The sequence below is a fragment of the Phyllostomus discolor genome, chromosome 4, assembly GCF_004126475.2.
Source record: "Phyllostomus discolor isolate MPI-MPIP mPhyDis1 chromosome 4, mPhyDis1.pri.v3, whole genome shotgun sequence".
Classification (NCBI taxonomy): Eukaryota; Metazoa; Chordata; class Mammalia; order Chiroptera; family Phyllostomidae; genus Phyllostomus; species Phyllostomus discolor.
The window spans coordinates 164,841,514-164,860,203 of NC_040906.2; the positions used below are offsets into that span (position 1 = coordinate 164,841,514).

Sequence of the window (18,690 nt, forward strand, 5' to 3'; positions counted from 1 at the left end):
TTCCTTTTGCCTGGAATATTGATACGTCCCATTTTTACCTGGCAAAATGACTCAAATCCTAGCTTGTGCCACCCCTTTCACAAAGCCTTCCCTGATTGTTCTCTTCCTTCACGTTCTTGAGAATTCCTTTGACTAATAAGGATACATGCTGCTTTATTTTGTCCTCACTTAGGTGCCTATATTATGGTCCCCAGTAGATGAAAGGCCCTCAAATAGATGCATTAATCCTTATACTTTTAAAACATCTATGGCAAAGTCCTCAGTGCTTAGAAAGTGGCCAATAGTCATTGAATATTAAACTACTTTTCTGTTGCTGAGCACAACAAATTATTACAATTTGAGCAGCTGAAAGGAGAACATACGTCTATCATGAGTTTCCATGGGTCAGGAGTCTGAACACAGCTTAGCTGGGTCCTCTGCTCGGGGTCTCACAGTCCGCAGTGAAGTACTGACTGGGGCTGCACTTTTATCTGAGGCTTGGCCCTCTTCCAGGTTCATGTGCTTTTTGGCAGAATCCATTTCCTTGCCGCCACAGAACTCGTGGCAACTTGCTCCTTTGAGGCCATCAGGAGAGACTCTTTGATGCTTCAAGTCTCTGACCTCTAGACCTCTTTTAAAGGGCTCACCTGATTGGGTCAGGCCTACCTGACAAAGGATAATCTCCCTTTTGAGTAACTCAAAGTCAGCCCATTATGGACCTTAATTACATCTGCAAAAATCCCTTCAGCTTTGCCTTGTAATGGACCTAGCTGTGGGAGGGCTGTCCTTCCTGTTCACAGGCCCTGCCCCCATGCAGGGAGGGGATGCACAGGGCAGGTACCCCAGGGGAAAGGGATTTGAGAGCCACCCAAGAATTCTTCCTACCACAAAGATATTTGGGACAATAGTCTTAATAGAATGTTTTTTATTTGATTGTCTTACAAGACCTAAAATTGCATCAAAATAGTAAGAAAAACTTCAAATTAATTTCTATTTTAAATGTAAAGTCTTTAAATAATGTCTATGCAAGAAGATATAATCCCTCCATCATTTTGGGGGTGGTAGATGGAAAATGAAAACAATAATTGTTGCAAATCATTTTAGTTTATTGCAGTCTGTTGTTTAGAGTTAGTTTTAGACCATTTTATTCTATCTAGAATCAGGAACAGAAAATATTCCTGTGTAGGTGACAGGGTTGAGTTTGTTAGTTAACAGACGGGGAAACAGGCTAAATGTCTGTCTGAAGATCACGCAGCCTGCGGAGCAGGCGAAGCACTGCGGGAGGGTTTTTGTCTCCTGTGGAGAGGCTAGAGCCTCCAGCAGGGCAAGGGAAGTCCGCCGAAAGGAGTCCTCAGTCTAAGGAGCTCATATTATAATTGTCACTTGCCTCTCAGAAGTCTACCCAGCTTTTTGTGCGAATATAGGGCGGGGGAAAAGTAGATTTACAGCTTTTCATAAGAAAAATAATAGAATAATTAAAAAATAATAATACAAGAATACATTGTGTTTTGCGTACTCACAACCATAAACTTACCTTTGCCCCACCCTGTCTGTCCACGAAGCTGGGGTGGTGTGAGGCTGCCTCCACACAGCCAGCGGAAGCCCTCCTTCCCCCGTTTCTCCTATAAGGGCGTGAGCTTTGGGGCAGCATCAGCCATGACCCAACCATCTTCAAGCCAGGTTTGTGCCTGGGCTGCAGCTCACTGAGGGATGAAGGACAGAAAGAATACTCTGTAGCTGGGTTTATGAGGGGAACATCTCACCAGGGGGGTTACAAAAGGAGAACGAGTCCAAACCTAAAGTAACAGTAGATGGAGTACATGACAAACAATAAAGGATGGCAATTGAAAGATGGTTCCTTTTGGAAAATTTTTAAGATCAAATACTGAATATTTGCACTGGGAAGATTTGTTGGGCCCTGTGAACACATGATCTCTACTTATTTAGATGCACTTGTTGGTGACTAGTAGCTGAGGTATGTTTGCATGAATTTTTTCCAATGTGATATGGAAGGGCAGGGCCGGCAGATGTGGGAGGAAAGTCAGGGGCTGGCAGCCAGCTTTCTCTTGCATCGAGCCCCACCTCTCTGCTCTGCAGAGACCCAGCCATGGAGTTGAGGCAGGACTTTTTCACCCATCCCTGCCTTCCTGGTCCGGAACATAGATTCACACGGGTAGAAGAAGGAATGAGTGTGAGGTGAAAGTCCTCGAAGCTGAAGTGACTCCTGGGGACTATGGCTGTGGGGTAGGCAGGAGAAGGTGTGCCGATTCTCATGCCTTCCCCCCACCCTGGGAAAAGTCCTGATGCTGGTGGTGAGCAGAACACATAACCATTTTTCAGATTGCACTTTTAAAAATGATGTATACTAATGAAACTGTGTGCCTTTTTTTTTTCAGTGTAAAAGGCTTTTAGATATAAAAGACACAACAAAAAATACCACCCAGCTAGCAGAAAGGACTGGGCAATGCCTTCAGCCTCCCTTTGCTCCAGAAATAGTGGTATCTCAGATGCAACCAGCCCCAAGCAGTAGGACCAGGCTCCCCTGGAGAGGAGAGGCTGAGACTGCTGGGCCTGGAATTCAGGATCTCTGGCACTTGGCTTCTTTCTTGTACAAGCCTCCACTTGTAGGGGTTGTGGAGCCTCCACTGCCCACTGCTACTGAGACCTCGAGTGAGCCTGAAAAATACATAAAACTGACAGCTCTTCCTCTCATCTCTGTCCGATGTTAATTTAATGAAGTCTCCACTTGAGAGAGCATTTCACTGATTTGTTTAAAAACAAAACTACAGGCTTGGTATTTTTATTTCATTTATTATGATCATCACAAAAATGTAACCTTTTAAAAAAATATTTTATGTTAACAAAATGATGAAATGCCCACAAGTCAGAGTAGTTAGTACTTGGGCTTACTAATGACCTTCTTACTGCACAGGTGGCCTGGCACGACCCGCCTGTGGAGAGGCTGCAGGCAAAAGGGCTGACTCCTGCCCAAAACCTGGAGAGTGCTGATGGGAGCCGACAACAGATAAATGTGTCTTTTACAGGAAATAATAGCACTTCTTGCCCTATAACAGAGCCAACAATGCCAGTAATAAACTGTCACTTCTATTTTTCTCACTAAGACGTGGTATGATATGTGACTGAGTTAGAGTTTTGATAAAATGTAAATGTAGAGCTTTGAGAATGAAAATGGGTTCTAGGTCAACTTTACGTGGTTTGTGGACATTCCCGCTTGGAAACATTAACTGTCCCCTGAGTTCAGTAGGTCCCAGGCCAGACTCCCCACCCTCCCATGGTGGTCCCCCAGCGTTCGCATAGGCCTTGAGACTACACGGTGAGGGTCTCTGGATTCAGCATTCTGAAAGTAGTGTCTGCTTCCCTCAGTCCTTTCTTCCCTTCTCTGTTTCCACAACTGGGGGTCACTTCAGGCCCCTTAGCCCTTCGCATCTGAACTGCTGACTTCAGGTTCCTGTCCAGTGGGCCCACCAGAGGCTGCCATGCTCGCCTCCCTCCACCTCTGCTTACACCGTGTCACTTCCCTGCTCAGCGACCTGTTCCCACAGCACCACACCCGGGCTTCCCAACTTGCCTCGCAAGGCCCTCCCCAAACTAGATTAGTCTTTCTTACTCAGCCTTCCACTTACTTGCTCCACTGACTGGCATCATGTCCTGTAACTCTGTCACTCCAGTGAGCTACCTGTGCCTGTTGTCCCTTTGTGGCCTTTCTTCCGGCTCTTCCCCTCATCTGGAATGCCATTCCTCCACTCTTGTCTCATTAAATCTATCTCCCAAGGCTTGTCCTTTGTCCTTCCCGCAGTCTTCTGGCACACCCTCACTGGCCTTTTACTCTTTGAACTCTTAAAGCATTACAGGTGTCTCCTCTACACATTTTAGCAAATTACACACCTGTCTGTATATCGGTTGTTTTATAGACAAGTCTATAAGCTTCTGGAAGTCAAACTAAACCCTATAGTCTTTATTCCTCACATAGTAACTATGTTGTAGGTACCAGGTTGGATCAGTAGAAGAATTCTTATTTTGAGGTTATGTTGTCAAGTATATGTATAACCACAGTACTAAATGTTTTCAATATAACTGATTGCCACAGAATTGATTAATACTAGATTATAAGGCTGTATCTGCTACCAGCAGATAGCTGATATTAAGCTATCAGCTTAATAATTCTTTAGAAAGAAAAAACAAAGAAAGAAGAAGCCCAGTGCCAGGATATGTGCATTTTAAGTGTTAATTCAAATGCTGCCCCTTCAGTAAAGCACTGCTTTTCTGCCCAGGCTGGCCAGAAATGGTAGCGATCATCACATGCCCCCTGCATCCTACACATACCTCTGAACAGTGACATCACCATGCACTGTCTTCGCACATCCATCCTCCTTCCTTCCCCTTTACTTCACACTGTGAGTTCCTTGATGGCAGAGACTGTGTCTTTCAATCCCTGAATCTGCAGAAACTGACATAAATCTGGCAACCAATTAATGCTGCCAAATGAATGAATGAATTACGAGAGCCCTTGTGTAACCATGGGTGAGACCTTCTGCCAGTACAGTTATGCTTGGTAAATGACCATTGAGTCTTTTCATAAATGCACCTTTTAATATTTTATTTTTTTTTAATTTTATTTATTTATTTTTAGAGAGGGGGGAAGGGAGGGAGGAAGAGAGGGAGAGAAACATCGATGTGTGTTTGTCTCTTGTGTGTCCCATAATGGGGCCCAGACTCGCACCCTAGGCATGTGCCCTGATTGGGAATCGAACTAACGACTCTAGTTCACAGGCTAGCACTCAAACCACTGATCTGCACTAGATAGGGCCCCTTTTAATATTTTAAGTGATTATTTAAGGTAACCTTTTTTCTTACTTTAGGAGATTTTAACTCTCAATGTATCCAAATTTTATCTTTTCATATAAACAATTTCAGAGGAAATTATTGGTAAGTTTAGACCAGGAGAAAGTGAATTGTTTCTTGCCAAGCCCAGAGAACTTTGTAATATATTTTTAAAATAGGTGTAGTTATCTAGTTATTACTACTTTTCTTAAGAATAGCTCTCTTATTCTAAAACAAAAGAAACAAATAACCTGAGTTTTAAAATGGGCAAAGGACTTGAACTGACATTTCTCCAAAGAAGAGCTACAAATACAAGCATATGAAAAGATGCTCAACCTCACGAGTTATTACAGAAATGTGAATGAAAACCACAGTGAGATACCACCTCACACCCATTAGGATGGCCAACACCAAAAAACTACAAGTAGCCAGTGCCAGTGAAGATGGGGAGGAACTGGCACCACTGAGCACTATTGATGGGAATGTAAAATGTGCAGCCACTCTGGAAAACAGTATGAAGCTTCCCCCCCAATTTAAGGATAAATTACTATTTGATCCAGCATCCCCACTTCTGGGGCAATAGCTAAAAGAATTGAAGTCAGGGTCTTAAACAGATATTTGCATACCCACGTCCACTGCAGCATTATTCATAACAGACAAGGCCTGAAAACAAGCCAAATGTTCACCAATAGATGAATGAATAAACAAGATGTGGTATAGACACGTACAAGGGAATATTATCTAACCTGAAACAGGAGGAAACCCTGTCTTATGCTACAACATGAACAAACCTCGAGACATTGAGCGTAGTGAAATGAGCTAGTCACAAAAAGACCAACGTTGTTTGTGTGGTACCTGACGTAGTTCAACTCTCAGAGAGCGAAAGGAGACGGTGGCCGTCAGGGCCGGGAGGGCGAGGGAGGGGTTGTTGTGCTCTAGGTACAGTTTCAGTTTGCGGGATGAAGAGGTTAGAGCAGTGGCACAAGGCCGGCATCAAAACACTACTGAACTGGATGCCTAAAAATGATTAAGATGGTAAATTTTGTTATATGCTCTTTACTGTAACTTAAACTAAAATTAAGATTATAAAAAAAAAGCTCCTCACATATATACTCACCATCATCAGTAATGCAAATTTGTACATCGACACGAGCCAGTAGGTGCTGAACCTGTATTTCTAATCCTGGTGGTCATGATGGAAAAACAGGAGAACATTTTTTCTGATTTCTATCACCTAATGATATAGACTTCAGTAATTAACAGGCCTAATAGCAGTGTGACTATTTTGTTGAAGAATGAAACTTGTTACCAAATACTGAAAAACTTTAATAAGACTTATATAAACTAGAAACTCCTAGAACAAATGTTATGGTAATTACTAAATTATATTTACTGTTGAATATTGGTGTCAAATATTTGGGTTTTAATAAAGTGAACATAATTTTTGCCTTTTTTATTATGTTGCATGCTTACTTACATTTTTTGCAATGTCATAGTACATGGTATATGGCTTATGGGATATGATGTATCTTTTTAAAAAGCATAAGTATATAAAAGCTGAAATTAAAACAGACATGGCAAAAACTCAGCACTACAAAAGTTGACCTTTTTCACCAGAAAAAGAAAATTAAAACTAAAATATTCTTCTCACGCTATTTTCTGTCTCCTGGCATTGGGTTTTCCATGTAATTTAATGCATACACGGCAACTTTTTCCAAACTTTCTCTGTTGCCTTTTCAGCAGCTTTGGTTCAGTGTCACGCCCAAAACGGGGCACACCTCTTTAACCCTTTTAAGTCTTGAATCAAACACACCCTTGTTAAGAGTGCTTTTGACGTCATAAACAGGATCTGTCATTCAGCTCAGCCTCCAGCAGCCGTGCTGCGAGGGGAGCTGCTGAGTTAAACTGGGGAGGCTGGAAGGAAGCTAGACGGGGCTACTCTGAGAACGGCTGATGCTGGTAATGCCTGCCCAGCTACCTTGGACTCCTCATTTTCTCTGGGTGTTTCTCTAGGAAGCAAAAAAGAAGCAACACCATGGTAAGAAACGAACTGAACTTTTGTGATCTCTTCATTGACTGAGACTTTGTTTTGAACTTACGTTGTATTATTATTATTAATGACATCAATTAACTTCACAATGTGTATATTGTCTAGAGCTGGCATATTCTCTGGGTTTAAAAATTGTAAGCAGTTGTGAGTAGAAGGAGTATAATGGGAGGCTGAGTACCCTGGGGGCCCTTTGCTTGAAGTAGAAATGAAAATACCCAGTATGTGATCTTTAAAATATTGCAGATAAACTTTGACAAGCTAGTCTTGTTAAATATAGTTGAGCTAGTTCCATCAGCTAGTCTGACAACCGTTGTTGAGTGTGCTATAAAGAGCTTAGTTAATCCTTCCTAACCCCCAGTTAAAAAAAAATAATCTTTTCTCCCCACCCCTTTTCCAAAAGTCAAGGGCAACTGATGTCCAGCCCCTTGGAAGACACTACTTGGGAAACACTGTGTTGACAGTAAGGAATGATCTTTATTTCTCTTCATGGTAAGAGAAGGTAGAACTCTATTACACATTCTTCTAAAATGTAGGTTATCTTTCACATGTGTTCTCCAGTGGGCGTTGTCCCCATAACAAGTTATTATGTATGGCACATACTTTCCCCAAACAAGATTTTTTTATTAGGACACAGAAATTTATGGGGGAGATCCAGCTTCTTATAACCCTATCATTCGAAAAATGCTATGGCTTAAAATAAGTTATGAGGAAAAACCAATCTTGTAAACCTTTAAGAAAAAGAAGTTTATGGAAGTCCGTTCAACTTTGCTCATTCTTTTGATCATGGAGGCAGAAACAGAAAGCCCCAAAAAAGAGCTTAGCCCGGTCACCACTGTTTTCTTTGTCAATACTCGGCACTTCCCCCATTCTTTGCTCTTTTAGACACAGTGGCTTCATAACTACACTGTCAAATACCTTAGAGTTTTACACTAAGATATGAACTCCTAATCTTTGCAGATTTAACAACTTGTTACAAGAAATGCCTTTTTAAAATGATTTGGCAAATTTTTAAAAAGGGAACATCTGAGTTTAAGAGCATCATGACTATGAACCTTCAAAAAGGCATTTTAAGTTTTTTTTTAATTTTTTAAGAGTAATTTTTTTAAAGATTTTATTTATTTATTTTTAGAGAGAGAAGGGGGGGAGAAAGGGAGAGAGAGAGAAACATCAATGTGCGGTTGCTGGGGGCCATGGCCTGCAACCCAGGCATGTGCCCTGACTGGGAATTGAACCTTCAATGCTTTGGTTCGCAGCCCGCGCTCAATGCACTGAGTTACGCCAGCCAGGGCTGCATTTTAAGTTTTCTAAGTGAAATTTATGATTTTGGGGTCAATCATTTTATTAAGTCTTAATTATAAATATCTAAGAAATGTACTAAGCAGATTAATTGAACCGTAGCCTATGTGCCTTGGTATTTACGCTTGTTTAAGCTTGGAGCAAAGTGGGTAGAGCTGCAGGAAGAGGTATATTAGTCAGGCTGATAATTTGGAGGCTTGTTTCACCCTCGAGTTCCCTGCAATATGAGGTTAAGGTGCAGGGAAGGCATTGAAGGTACTAACAGCGTGGTGGCCAGTGAGACGACATCTTAATTTTCATTCAGATGTTGAAGTGGGCAGGAACCTGTGTCTCCAGGCATAGTCAGAACTAGGGCAGGCTCAACCTGGGTGCACAGGCTTGTCTGCCTCAAGCCTGTACAGGAACAGTGTTTGCAAAATGCAATCCAACATGCAAGCTGAGGCAGAGAGAAGGCATTCGGGGCTCGTGCTGCCTGCCAGGAACAGAGTGGTGAAAGGTGATGAAATGCTTTACTTTGCAAAACTGAAGGAGCAGCAACTTTCTCAGACTCCCCATCTGCAGAGCACATGCAGTCCCAACACCTCCAGGTCAGTCTAATGGAAGAGTGAAGACTTGCAACAAATTCCATGGGAGGGAAACCAAGTGGGCCTTCCTGTGGGCAGGAAGGAAGGGGGTGGGAGGGCCAGAAGATGCAGGGAGTGGAAAAAGATATTAGACACTGAATGGAAACCCATAACTGTATAGACCCCAGTGAGCTGAAGGGTGAGTTTCTCCCCAGCTGGATGGTTCCCATGAAGTTCTCTGGGCTTCCTTGGAGCTGCCCCTCCCAGCCCAACTCCAGGGTTTACACCACCCTGTTTCCCGTCCTTGTACCAGCTCCTCCTCCTTCCTGCCCTCCTTAGCAACACTGTTTGCATCTGGGCTCCTTCTGGTATTGTTCTACCTGCTTTCTCCCTGATTGCATGTGTGTATGTGTGTGTGTGTGTGTGTGTGTGTGTGTGTGAGAGAGAGAGAGAGAGAGAGAGAGAGACGGGGGGTGGGGAGGTGGAATGCAGCCAAAAGGACCAGAGAGGAATGTGCATCTTCTGGTTCCACCTGCTATATGTAACCTTAGGCAAATCACTTAAATTACTTTTCACACTGCAGTTTCATGAAATGTGAGATGAGGATGACAGTTATCACCTTTCAGGACTGTTATGAGGTCCCTGGCATGTGGTAGGTTCTTAAGAATTGTTAGCTGAAATAAGTCACAGAAGAGTAAAAATAAAAAGCCAGTAAGTCTAGAAGATGTGCTTATGCCATTAGAAAGCAAAGCAGTGCTTTATGTAAAATACAGCATGCATAGGAAAGGGTATAACATGTAAATATATGAGTAAGATATAATGAGTAATTATAAAGCAACATCTGGATAACTAGACACAGGTCAACAAACAGCAGGTGGCTGTTCATAAGTGTCCTGGAGTCCCTTTCTGATCACACGTCCCTGTGCTCCCTCATCACCAGGACCAGCACAAGGGTGAGGGGAATGGGCATTCACCTCAGGCGCAAACATTAAGGGGGCACCAAACACCTCCGAAATCAGGATAAATAATTGAGATTTTATTGTAATATTTTAAAAAATAACAGTTAATGAAAAACATCCATGGTGGATAAAACATTACAGATTTAAAGAGCCTCTGCACCACAAGAGAGAAGCACTGTCTAAACTGCTGTCATCGTTGCCCTTCTGCATCTTTATCCAGTTGCCACCTGTAAATATATCCCACGACACTGCAGATCAGTTTTCCTGTCCTTTGATTTCATATCAATGGAATTATATGCCATGCTCTCATTTGTGTCTGGATTCTTTTGATCAACTTTATATTCATAAAATTCATCTGTCAATTGTGTGTGACTGAAGTCCCCTCATTTCTTCTATTCTGTATCCTATTTCATGAATCACTGCAGTTAATTTATTTATCTTACTCTTGACCGGCCGGGGTCTGTTTCTTGCTGGGGGCTGTTACAAGCAACACTGCTATGAACGTTCTTGCGCACGTGCTCTGGAACGGTGTCTATGAGCTTCTGGAGGGCGGCGGTTCTCAAAGTAAAGTCTGGGAACCCTGGGGCTTCCTGAGGTCTTCCCGAGGTGTCCGTACGTCGAAACTATTTCCATAGTAACGCTGAGATATTATTTGCCTTTCGCTCTCATGCTCTCACAAGCGTACAGCAGAGAGCCAGAGACAACGTGACAGGCAGTGATGTCTCACTCTGATGGTTAATAAATAGAATGGGTCCTGAGTATCGCTGAACTTTAAACATTGCTCAGTTTTAATTTGTAACCTGATCTCTGTTGGTGGATGTAACCTACATAAACAAAGGCTCTTGAGGTCCCCACGTTTTAAGGGTGTCCAGGGGTTCTGAAACCGAAATGTTGAGAACCGTTGTTCTAGGGAGCGCACCGAGCAGAGGGGTTGCTTGCTCACAGGACGTCTTTATCCTGCTAGACGCTGCCGATCCACACTCCGATCTCCTGTGTGTGGCAGTTCTGTTGCTCCACATCCTCTCTACTACTTGGTATTACTGTCCTTTTTAATTATTTTCCAATCTGGTGAATATATAAAAATACCTCATGGTGGTTTCCCTTTTCCTTCCTTGATTACTAATTAGGAATGTATCCTATGCAAGTAATTAGGGATGTGTGCAGAGATAAGCTACAAATATGTTCCCTGCAGCCTGCAATGCATTGAAAAAAACATAAAGGAACAACTGTAGGAATTGTGCTACATTAACATAATGGAATTCAACGCTGTGATTAAAATGCTATTATAAAAATATAGTTATTGGCATGGCTTCAGTGAAAGAACAATATACCGAACAGCATATATAAAGTGCGACCTTACACGATGCCATCCAAAAACACCCAGAAAGAAAAACATAGTAATAGAGGTGTTTGGGGATGGATAAATAAAGAATAATTTCTATGTTCTTCATTATACTGGTTTACATATATTCTGACTTTCAAGAATGGATATGTAGTTCTTTTCTTTTCTTTTCAGATTTCGTTTTTCATTCTCTGTCTCTTCCCCAGATACTGTGCTAGGTGTTTCACAAACATATCATTTGATCCTCAAAACAACCCAGAGGATGAGTGTTTCAGAAACTGGATGTTGGGGGGATCACTTGAGAAAGTTAGAGGCAGGCCTTTGTTCCTATCTGAGACTTGTTCACGGCGGACTTCAGAAATAACCCAAGCCCCCAAGCCATTGGCTGGTTCCCTTCACGCTGCTGTCTGGCTCTCGCTGTCGTTGGGCGAGAGAGCAAAGGCTCCTGAAATACATGGGTTGCTGTGCCCCACGGTACCATGCACTGGGGAGGGGGCAGGGACACAGTGGTGAACAAGACGACATTCTTGTCATGGAGCTGACATTCTGGAAGGAACGACAGACAATAAAGCATACCAACAAATAGGAAAGATAGTTCAGGAACTGGTAAGTACTGAGAAGAAAAAGAAAAGAGGAGGGTAAGATTATGGAAAGTAGAGTGCTGTGTCCTGTAGGGTGGTCCAGGGGGGTTCCCACTGCCCAGCTGTGTATCTTCCATACATTGTGACTTGGGGGGGAAGTGTTTTAAAAGGTAGACTTTTGTTTGTTTCCTTTCTTCCAGTCCTGACACATTGAAGGTGAGTGCTCGCAAGCAATGACATGCCAAGTTCTGCAGACAGAGCTCTTTTAAAACTATGTCTAATAGAGTTATTTTCATCTTTACCTCAACAACTGAGAATTATAAATTAACCTTATGAGTTATTTACTTGGGCTTTGAAACATCAGCAAAATATCAGGCTATTAATTATGCCAACCATCACTGTCTTGGGGCCTTTTGTGATTTTCAAAGCATATCTACATATATCATTTCATGTGAATTTCTCAATACTCTACGACAGAGGAAAAATTTTTGAGAGGATAAACGTTTTGATCCCTATTTAGCAGCATTCCTGCATTCTCTTCAGGAAGGCAGGCATTCTGCTTTGAAAAATATTACAAGGAAGTCAATCACTCTCAGTAGAAAATTACAGAGAACTGAGATGTTTTGGGGAAGCATATATTAATTGAAAAGATAAAGATTGTTCCATTTTTCTTGAAATAAATCCACTATTTTCTGCCGTACTTTTTAATGGAATGTATTGGAGTTATACTGTTCAATGACCTTGTAGAGGTTTCAAGTGTACAATTCTGCAATACACCATCTGCATGTGGCATTATGCACTCACCACCCACAGCCTAGGTTCCTTCGGTCACTATTTATCCCCCATTCACCCTCTTCCACCTGCTCCCACCCGCTCCTTCCCCCTGGTAATTACCGTGCTGTTGTCTGTGTCCATGAATGAGGTAGTTGTTGTTTTGGGGGTTTTTTTGCTTAATGCCTTCACCTTTTTCACCCAGCCCCATAAACCCCTTCCCCTCTGACAACTGTCTGTCTGTTCTCTATCTTATGAATCTGTTTCTGTTTTGTTTGTTCATTTATTTTGTTCATCAAATTCCACATATGAGTGAAATCATATGGTATCTGTCCTTCTCTGACTGGCTTATTTCACTTAGCCCAATACCCTCTATGTCTATCCATGCTGTTACAAAAGGTAAGATTTCCTTCTTTTTATGGCCAAATAGTATTCCATTGTGTAAATGTACCACAGCTTTTTTACCCACTCATCTACTAACGGGCACTTGGGCTGCTTTCAAATCTTGGCTATTGTAAATAACACTGCGGTGAACACAGGGGTTCATATATTCTTTAGAATCTAGTGTTTTGGGTTTCTTTGGATAAATCCCCAGAAGTGGAATCACTGGGTTATAAGGCAGTTCCATTTTTAATTTTTTTGAGAAAACTCCATATTGTTTTTCACAGGGGCTGCACCAATCTGCATTCCCACCAACAGTGCACAAGGGTTCTCTTTCTTCACATCCCCCCTAACACCTGTCATTTGTGGATTTATTGAGAATAGCCATCCTGACAGGTGTAAGATGATATCTCATTGTGGTTTTATTTCTCAATCCTCTGATGATTAGTGACACTGAGCATCTTTTCATATGCATATCAGACATTTGTATGTCCTCTTTGGAGAAGTGTCTATTCAGGTCCTTTGCCCATTTTTATTATTTTTTAATTTATTTTTTTCCTTTGCCCATTTTTAAATTGGATTGTTTGTTTATATGGTGTTGAGTTTTGTAATTTTTTAATAAATCTTGAATATTGACCCCTTATCAGATGTATCATTGGTAAATATGTTCTTCCATTCAGTGGGTTGTCTTTTCATTTTGTTAATGGGTTCCCTTGCAGTGCAAAAACATTTTAGTTTCATATAGCCCCATATGTTTTTTTGTTTCCCTTGCCTAAAAAGATATATCAGAAAAAAATATTGCTATGAGAAATGTCTGAGATTTTACTGTCTTTGTTTTATTCTAGAATTTTTATGATTTCAAGTCTAACATTTAAGTCTTTAATTTATTTTGAGTTTATTCTTGTGTATGGTGTAAGGGGGTGGTCTAGTTTCATTTTTTTGCACATATCTGTCCAATTTTCCCAACACCACTTACTGAATAGACTGTCATTACCCCATTGTATATTCTTGCCTTCTTTGTCAAATATTAACTGACCATAAGGGCATATATTTACTTCTGGCTCTCTATTTTGTTTCATTAATCTATATTGATGTGGACTCTGGCCCGCAGTGTCCCTGGCATTATGAATGAGATATGAGACAAATTCACATGGACTACTGAGTCCTGTGGAGGAAAAGGGATGGCATGGCCACTCTCTCATGGGGAGAGCGCCCCGACCCTTGCCTTGACAGGCTTTTATTGGACTAAATTTGCACAGAAATAAAGCTCATCCATCATTGTCAGGCAGAAATGATTAAACAACAGATAATATTCAAAGAACTCTGAGGGCCTATTTTGAGTCAAGGTCAGATAGCTAAAGGGCCATAAAACTTTGGGGAACAAACTCATTTCCTGCTTGGTCCCTTATTAATTAAATTAAGGGTATTATCATAGTAGGTTTCATAGGATTTTATGTATTCTTTGTTAGGCCTGATCGCCCTAGGGAACCTGCCCTTTCCAGCATAGGGCAGCACCCACCACCTGCATTGTTTCAGGCTTAAGTCAGGCAGGGGAAGTAAAGCAGCCAAGAGATTAGGAGACTTCTTGCAGACAGAATGAGGACTCAGACTATGTCAAAGCTGAGGGGTGAGGGTCCATCACCCCCTTTTTCTGTAGCCTCCAAGTCCTTCCCTGGGGCCCTCTGTGATCATGCCTGTCTTAGGTGGTTCCGTCCTTGAGGAATCTTACCCGTCATTGGCTAACCGACCAAGCATTGGGGTCCAGGCAGGGTGAAGTAAAAGGAGCAGAGGCGGCACCCCTGTGAGGGAGATAAGCTTTGTCTCCTTAGTGGCTTATGGTCCCAAGTTCTCTCACTCAGTTTTAGCCATGGTGGGAGTTACAGCTTCTGAAACCAGGCAGGGCAGTTCCCAACACTATATGTTTTTATGCTGATACTATGCTGTTTTGATTACTATGGCCTTGCAGTATACTTTGATATCAGGTAGTATGATACCTTCAACTTTGTCCTTTTTTCTCAAGATTGCTTAGGCCACTCAGAATCTTTTGTGGTTCCATATGCATATTTGGAATATTTGTTCTAGTTCTGTGAAATATGCCATTGATATTTTAATAGGAAATGTGTTGACTCTATAGATTGCTTTTGGTAGTCTGGACATTTTAATGATGTTAATTCTTTCTATCCCTGAACACAATATATTCCACGTATTGCACCTTCCTTAATTTTTTTCTTCAGTATCTTCTAATTTTCTGAGTATAAGTCTTTTACTTCTTGGGTGAATTTATTCTTAGGTATCTTATTTTTTTTTATGCAATTGTAAATGAGAATTTTTCCTAGTTCTCTTTCTGATAGGTGATTACTGGTGCATAAAAATGCTGCTGATTTCTGAATATTAATTTTGTATCCTTCTATTTTAGTGAATTCACTTATCAGTTATAGTAGTTTTTTGGTGGAGTCTTTAGGGTTTTCTATATAGAGTATCATGTTACCTGCAAATAATGATAGTTTTACTTCTCCCATTACAATTTAAATGTCTTTTACTTCTTTTTCTTGTCTAATTGCTGTGGCTGAAACTTTCAGTACTATTATGGATAAGACTGGTGAAAGCAGACATCCCTATCTTGTTCCTGATGTTAAGGGAAAGACTTTTTATTTTTCCCATTGAATAGAATGTAGCCTGGGAGTTTTTCATATATGGCCTTTATTATGTTAAAATATGTTTCCTCTATTCCCACTTTGCTGAGAGTTTATCATAAATGGGTGCTGGATTTTATCAAATGCCTTTTCTGAATCTATTGATATGATTATCTGATCTTCATCCTTCATTTTGTTTACATGGTATATCATGTTTATTGATTTGCAAATACTGTACCAACCTTGCATCCCTGGAAAAAATTCCACTTGATCTTGGTGTATGAGCTTATTTGTGTATCCTCTGGATCTGGTTTGCTAACATTTTGTTGATTTTAACATCTATATTCAATCAAGGGTATTGGTCTCTAACATTCTTTTAATGTCTGTCTGGTTTTGGAATTAGGATAATGCTGGTCTAATGAAAAGAACTTGGAAGCTTTTTCTCTTCTTGAATTTTTTGGAATAGTTTGAGAAGGATAGGTGTCACTTCTCATTGAATGTTGGTTAAATTCCCCTGTGAGGCCATCTGGTCCAGGACTTTTGTTTGTTTGGAGTTTTTTCACTACTGCTTCAATTTCATTAGTTGTAATCTCTATTCAGATTATCTGATTCTTCCTGATTCAGTTTTGAAAGATCATATGTTTCTAGGAATTTATCCATTTCATCCAGATTGTCCAATTTGTTAGCATATAGTTGTTCAAAATATTCTCTTACAATCTTTTGTATTTCTTTGGTGTCAGTTGTTACTTCTCCTCTTTCATTTCTCATTTTATTTGTTTGGGTCCTCTCTCTTTTTTTTCTTGATGAGTCTCATTAAACATTTGTCAATCTTGTTTATCTTTTCAAAGAACCATATAGTAATTCCATATTTCTTTGCATAAGAGGCCTCCCTACTACTAAATAGTGTTATAGTCCATGGGTCTTACAGTGCAAGCCTTAGTCTTCACTTATTGTAACAGTCCTGGAAGAAATCACGGTTATAGCAGAAATGGAATAGCAGAAACGGTCCATAGTCTGTCTCCAAAATCATTAAGAAATAGCTAAATTATATTGAGTATACGCCAAGAAAAGGAACTGTATAACATATAAGAAGAAAATATTTACTTAAGAAGTTAAAACAAAAAGTTTTAGTGTGTAATAGGTCAAGGTATACTTAGGTGAACAATTCTCCTTCACCTTGTGTGTGTGTGTCATGTATGTTTTTAGAGGGGGGCATGCATATGAGCACAAGCAGCACCAAAAAGGAAAACCCAAAATGGAGACATGGCAAGGAGAGTAGATCGTTTTAAATGCCAATTCCAAACCTAAGTCTGTAGTATCAGGGACCCATCCAGTTTCTCCATTAAATTTAACTTCATCTGTCTGAGGGTTCTGAGACTGAGACGATATTCTGCTATACACTTATCATGGGAAAGTGTAATTTTAATTTTTATTCTAAAAGTCTTCAGCATGGATATCCTGGAAATTGTAACGAAAGAATGATGACTTCTTGTGAAAGTCTTTCTTGCTTTTTGCAACCTAACTCTACATGAAGGTTTCTTGCAACCTAACTCTACATGAAATTTTTTATCCAGCTTTGAAGTATTTCACTTTTGGTCTCCCCTTCCCCTTCCCTACACCCTACCTTTGTTCATTTCTTGTCACTTATGTGTTCTTTATTGAAAGTACTTCTTGCTTTTATTGAATAGAATTTTCTAATGTTTATTTTTACTTTTAAAAGTTGAAGGGTGGCCCTGATCAGTGTGGCTCAGTGGATTGGGTGTCATCTCACAAAGCAAAAGTTTGCCTGTTCAATTCCAGGTCAGGGTACATGCCTGGGTTGCAGGCCAGGTCCCAGATTCAGGTTGTAGGAGGCAGCCAATCAGTGTTTCTCTCACACATCCATGTTTCTCTCCCTCCCTTTCTGCTTCCCTTCCCCCTGTCTAAAAGTAAATAGATAAAATGTATTTTTTTTAAATTTGAAGGGTGAAGTAGCTTAAATCCCTATATTTTTGAAGCCATATACCTGAAGCTATTTTTTAAACATCTGTACAGAAAAAAGTTGTCCTTGCTAATGCAAACACACATACATTGTGAACATGAAGTATTAGAAAGGCAGCATGGCCATTCACATCATTTGCAATACTGCAGACTGAACTCATTCATTCTTCATCATGGCTGAACTCTAGAAGTTAAGATCTTTCAGAAACCAACAAAGTAGCTTCTTGGAGAATCTTAATTTTTTAAAAGAAAGTTACTTTTGTACAATACATTGATGACCACATTTTAGCAGAAGGCATAGGACATGTAGAGATATCTTGATCTGCTTTCTCAAATCAGATTCAGATCGGGAGATAGCAGTAAACCAGAAGTCTTCAAAACTTGTGAGCCAGCAACTGCATCACCATGCAGAATCTTCACTCAGGCCAAATAGAACTGTAAATTCTTGAGCACGCTAAGTCTTGTGCAGAAAAGACTTCCATTCTCTTTTTGTTTTGTTGAGACCTAACCATGGTCATAGTCATCTCCAAGAGTTTAGTAACTCCCTTTGGAAGAGAGGATGAATGTTACTGCTTCTTTAATAACAGCAAATACCTTATGTCTTGTTTTAGGTCCTTGTGCTAGGTGTGGGAAGCAGGCAGGGCATTTTTCCTGCTCTTGAGTGGCTTATATTCCACTGTGCATTGAAAAGGTGGTTAAACATGTGAATGACTTACTTTTAAACAATATGTTAGTTATATTTTCAAATAATATGCTCAATGTAGTTTTCTTCAACCTCCAAATATGATTTTATGTGAAATACTTCAAAATTTAAAGCAATGACTCCAGTAGGTAACCTGGAAGGGGGGGAGGGGAGGGAATGCTGTAAGCGTACTATTTTGCCTGTAGGCCTAGACATTTTGGAATATTAACAATTTATCCTATATTTCCTGATTTTTTTGCTGCCCAGTGGTCGAGGAGGTAGCAGAGATCTCTGGAATTATACAAATGTATATAACAATACTAGTGCCAGCTACTGATGACAGGTGTGGCCACCCCAAGAAAGCTGAGAATCACAAAACAGCACTGCAGCCAGTGGTGCCCGGGCCTCCACACCCTGCCTGGAATATGGTCTTGTCATAGGTGCTTATACACGTCCTGTAATGAACCACGTTTAATAGGAGCCAAAAAGAGCTCTCTAAAACAGATCCCCACTTATAGCCCATGGTCCATTCCCCAAATAGCCCTGTTGTGGACTGCACTCATCCCAACAGGACGTGGGTGACAGGAGGTTGCACAGAGTGGGGAGGGCAATCTGCATTAAGGAAGGTAGG

The 18,690-nt window shown here is 40.7% G+C and overlaps 1 protein-coding gene across 2 annotated transcripts in view; it reads left to right on the plus strand.

Annotated features, from left to right (window-relative positions):
- Positions 1-18,690, plus strand: part of CRYBG1 (crystallin beta-gamma domain containing 1) — a 108,006-nt gene that overhangs the window by 36,183 nt on the left and 53,133 nt on the right. The window contains exon 1 of one of the 2 annotated variants that reach the window (XM_036024535.1): positions 6,714-6,859. The exons of the other annotated variant lie outside the window; for it this stretch is intronic. Coding sequence (XP_035880428.1) covers positions 6,857-6,859 — 3 coding nt within the window. The 5' untranslated portion in view covers positions 6,714-6,856. Of the gene's footprint in view, positions 1-6,713; positions 6,860-18,690 lie in introns of those variants that run through there. 2 annotated transcript variants of the gene reach the window in all.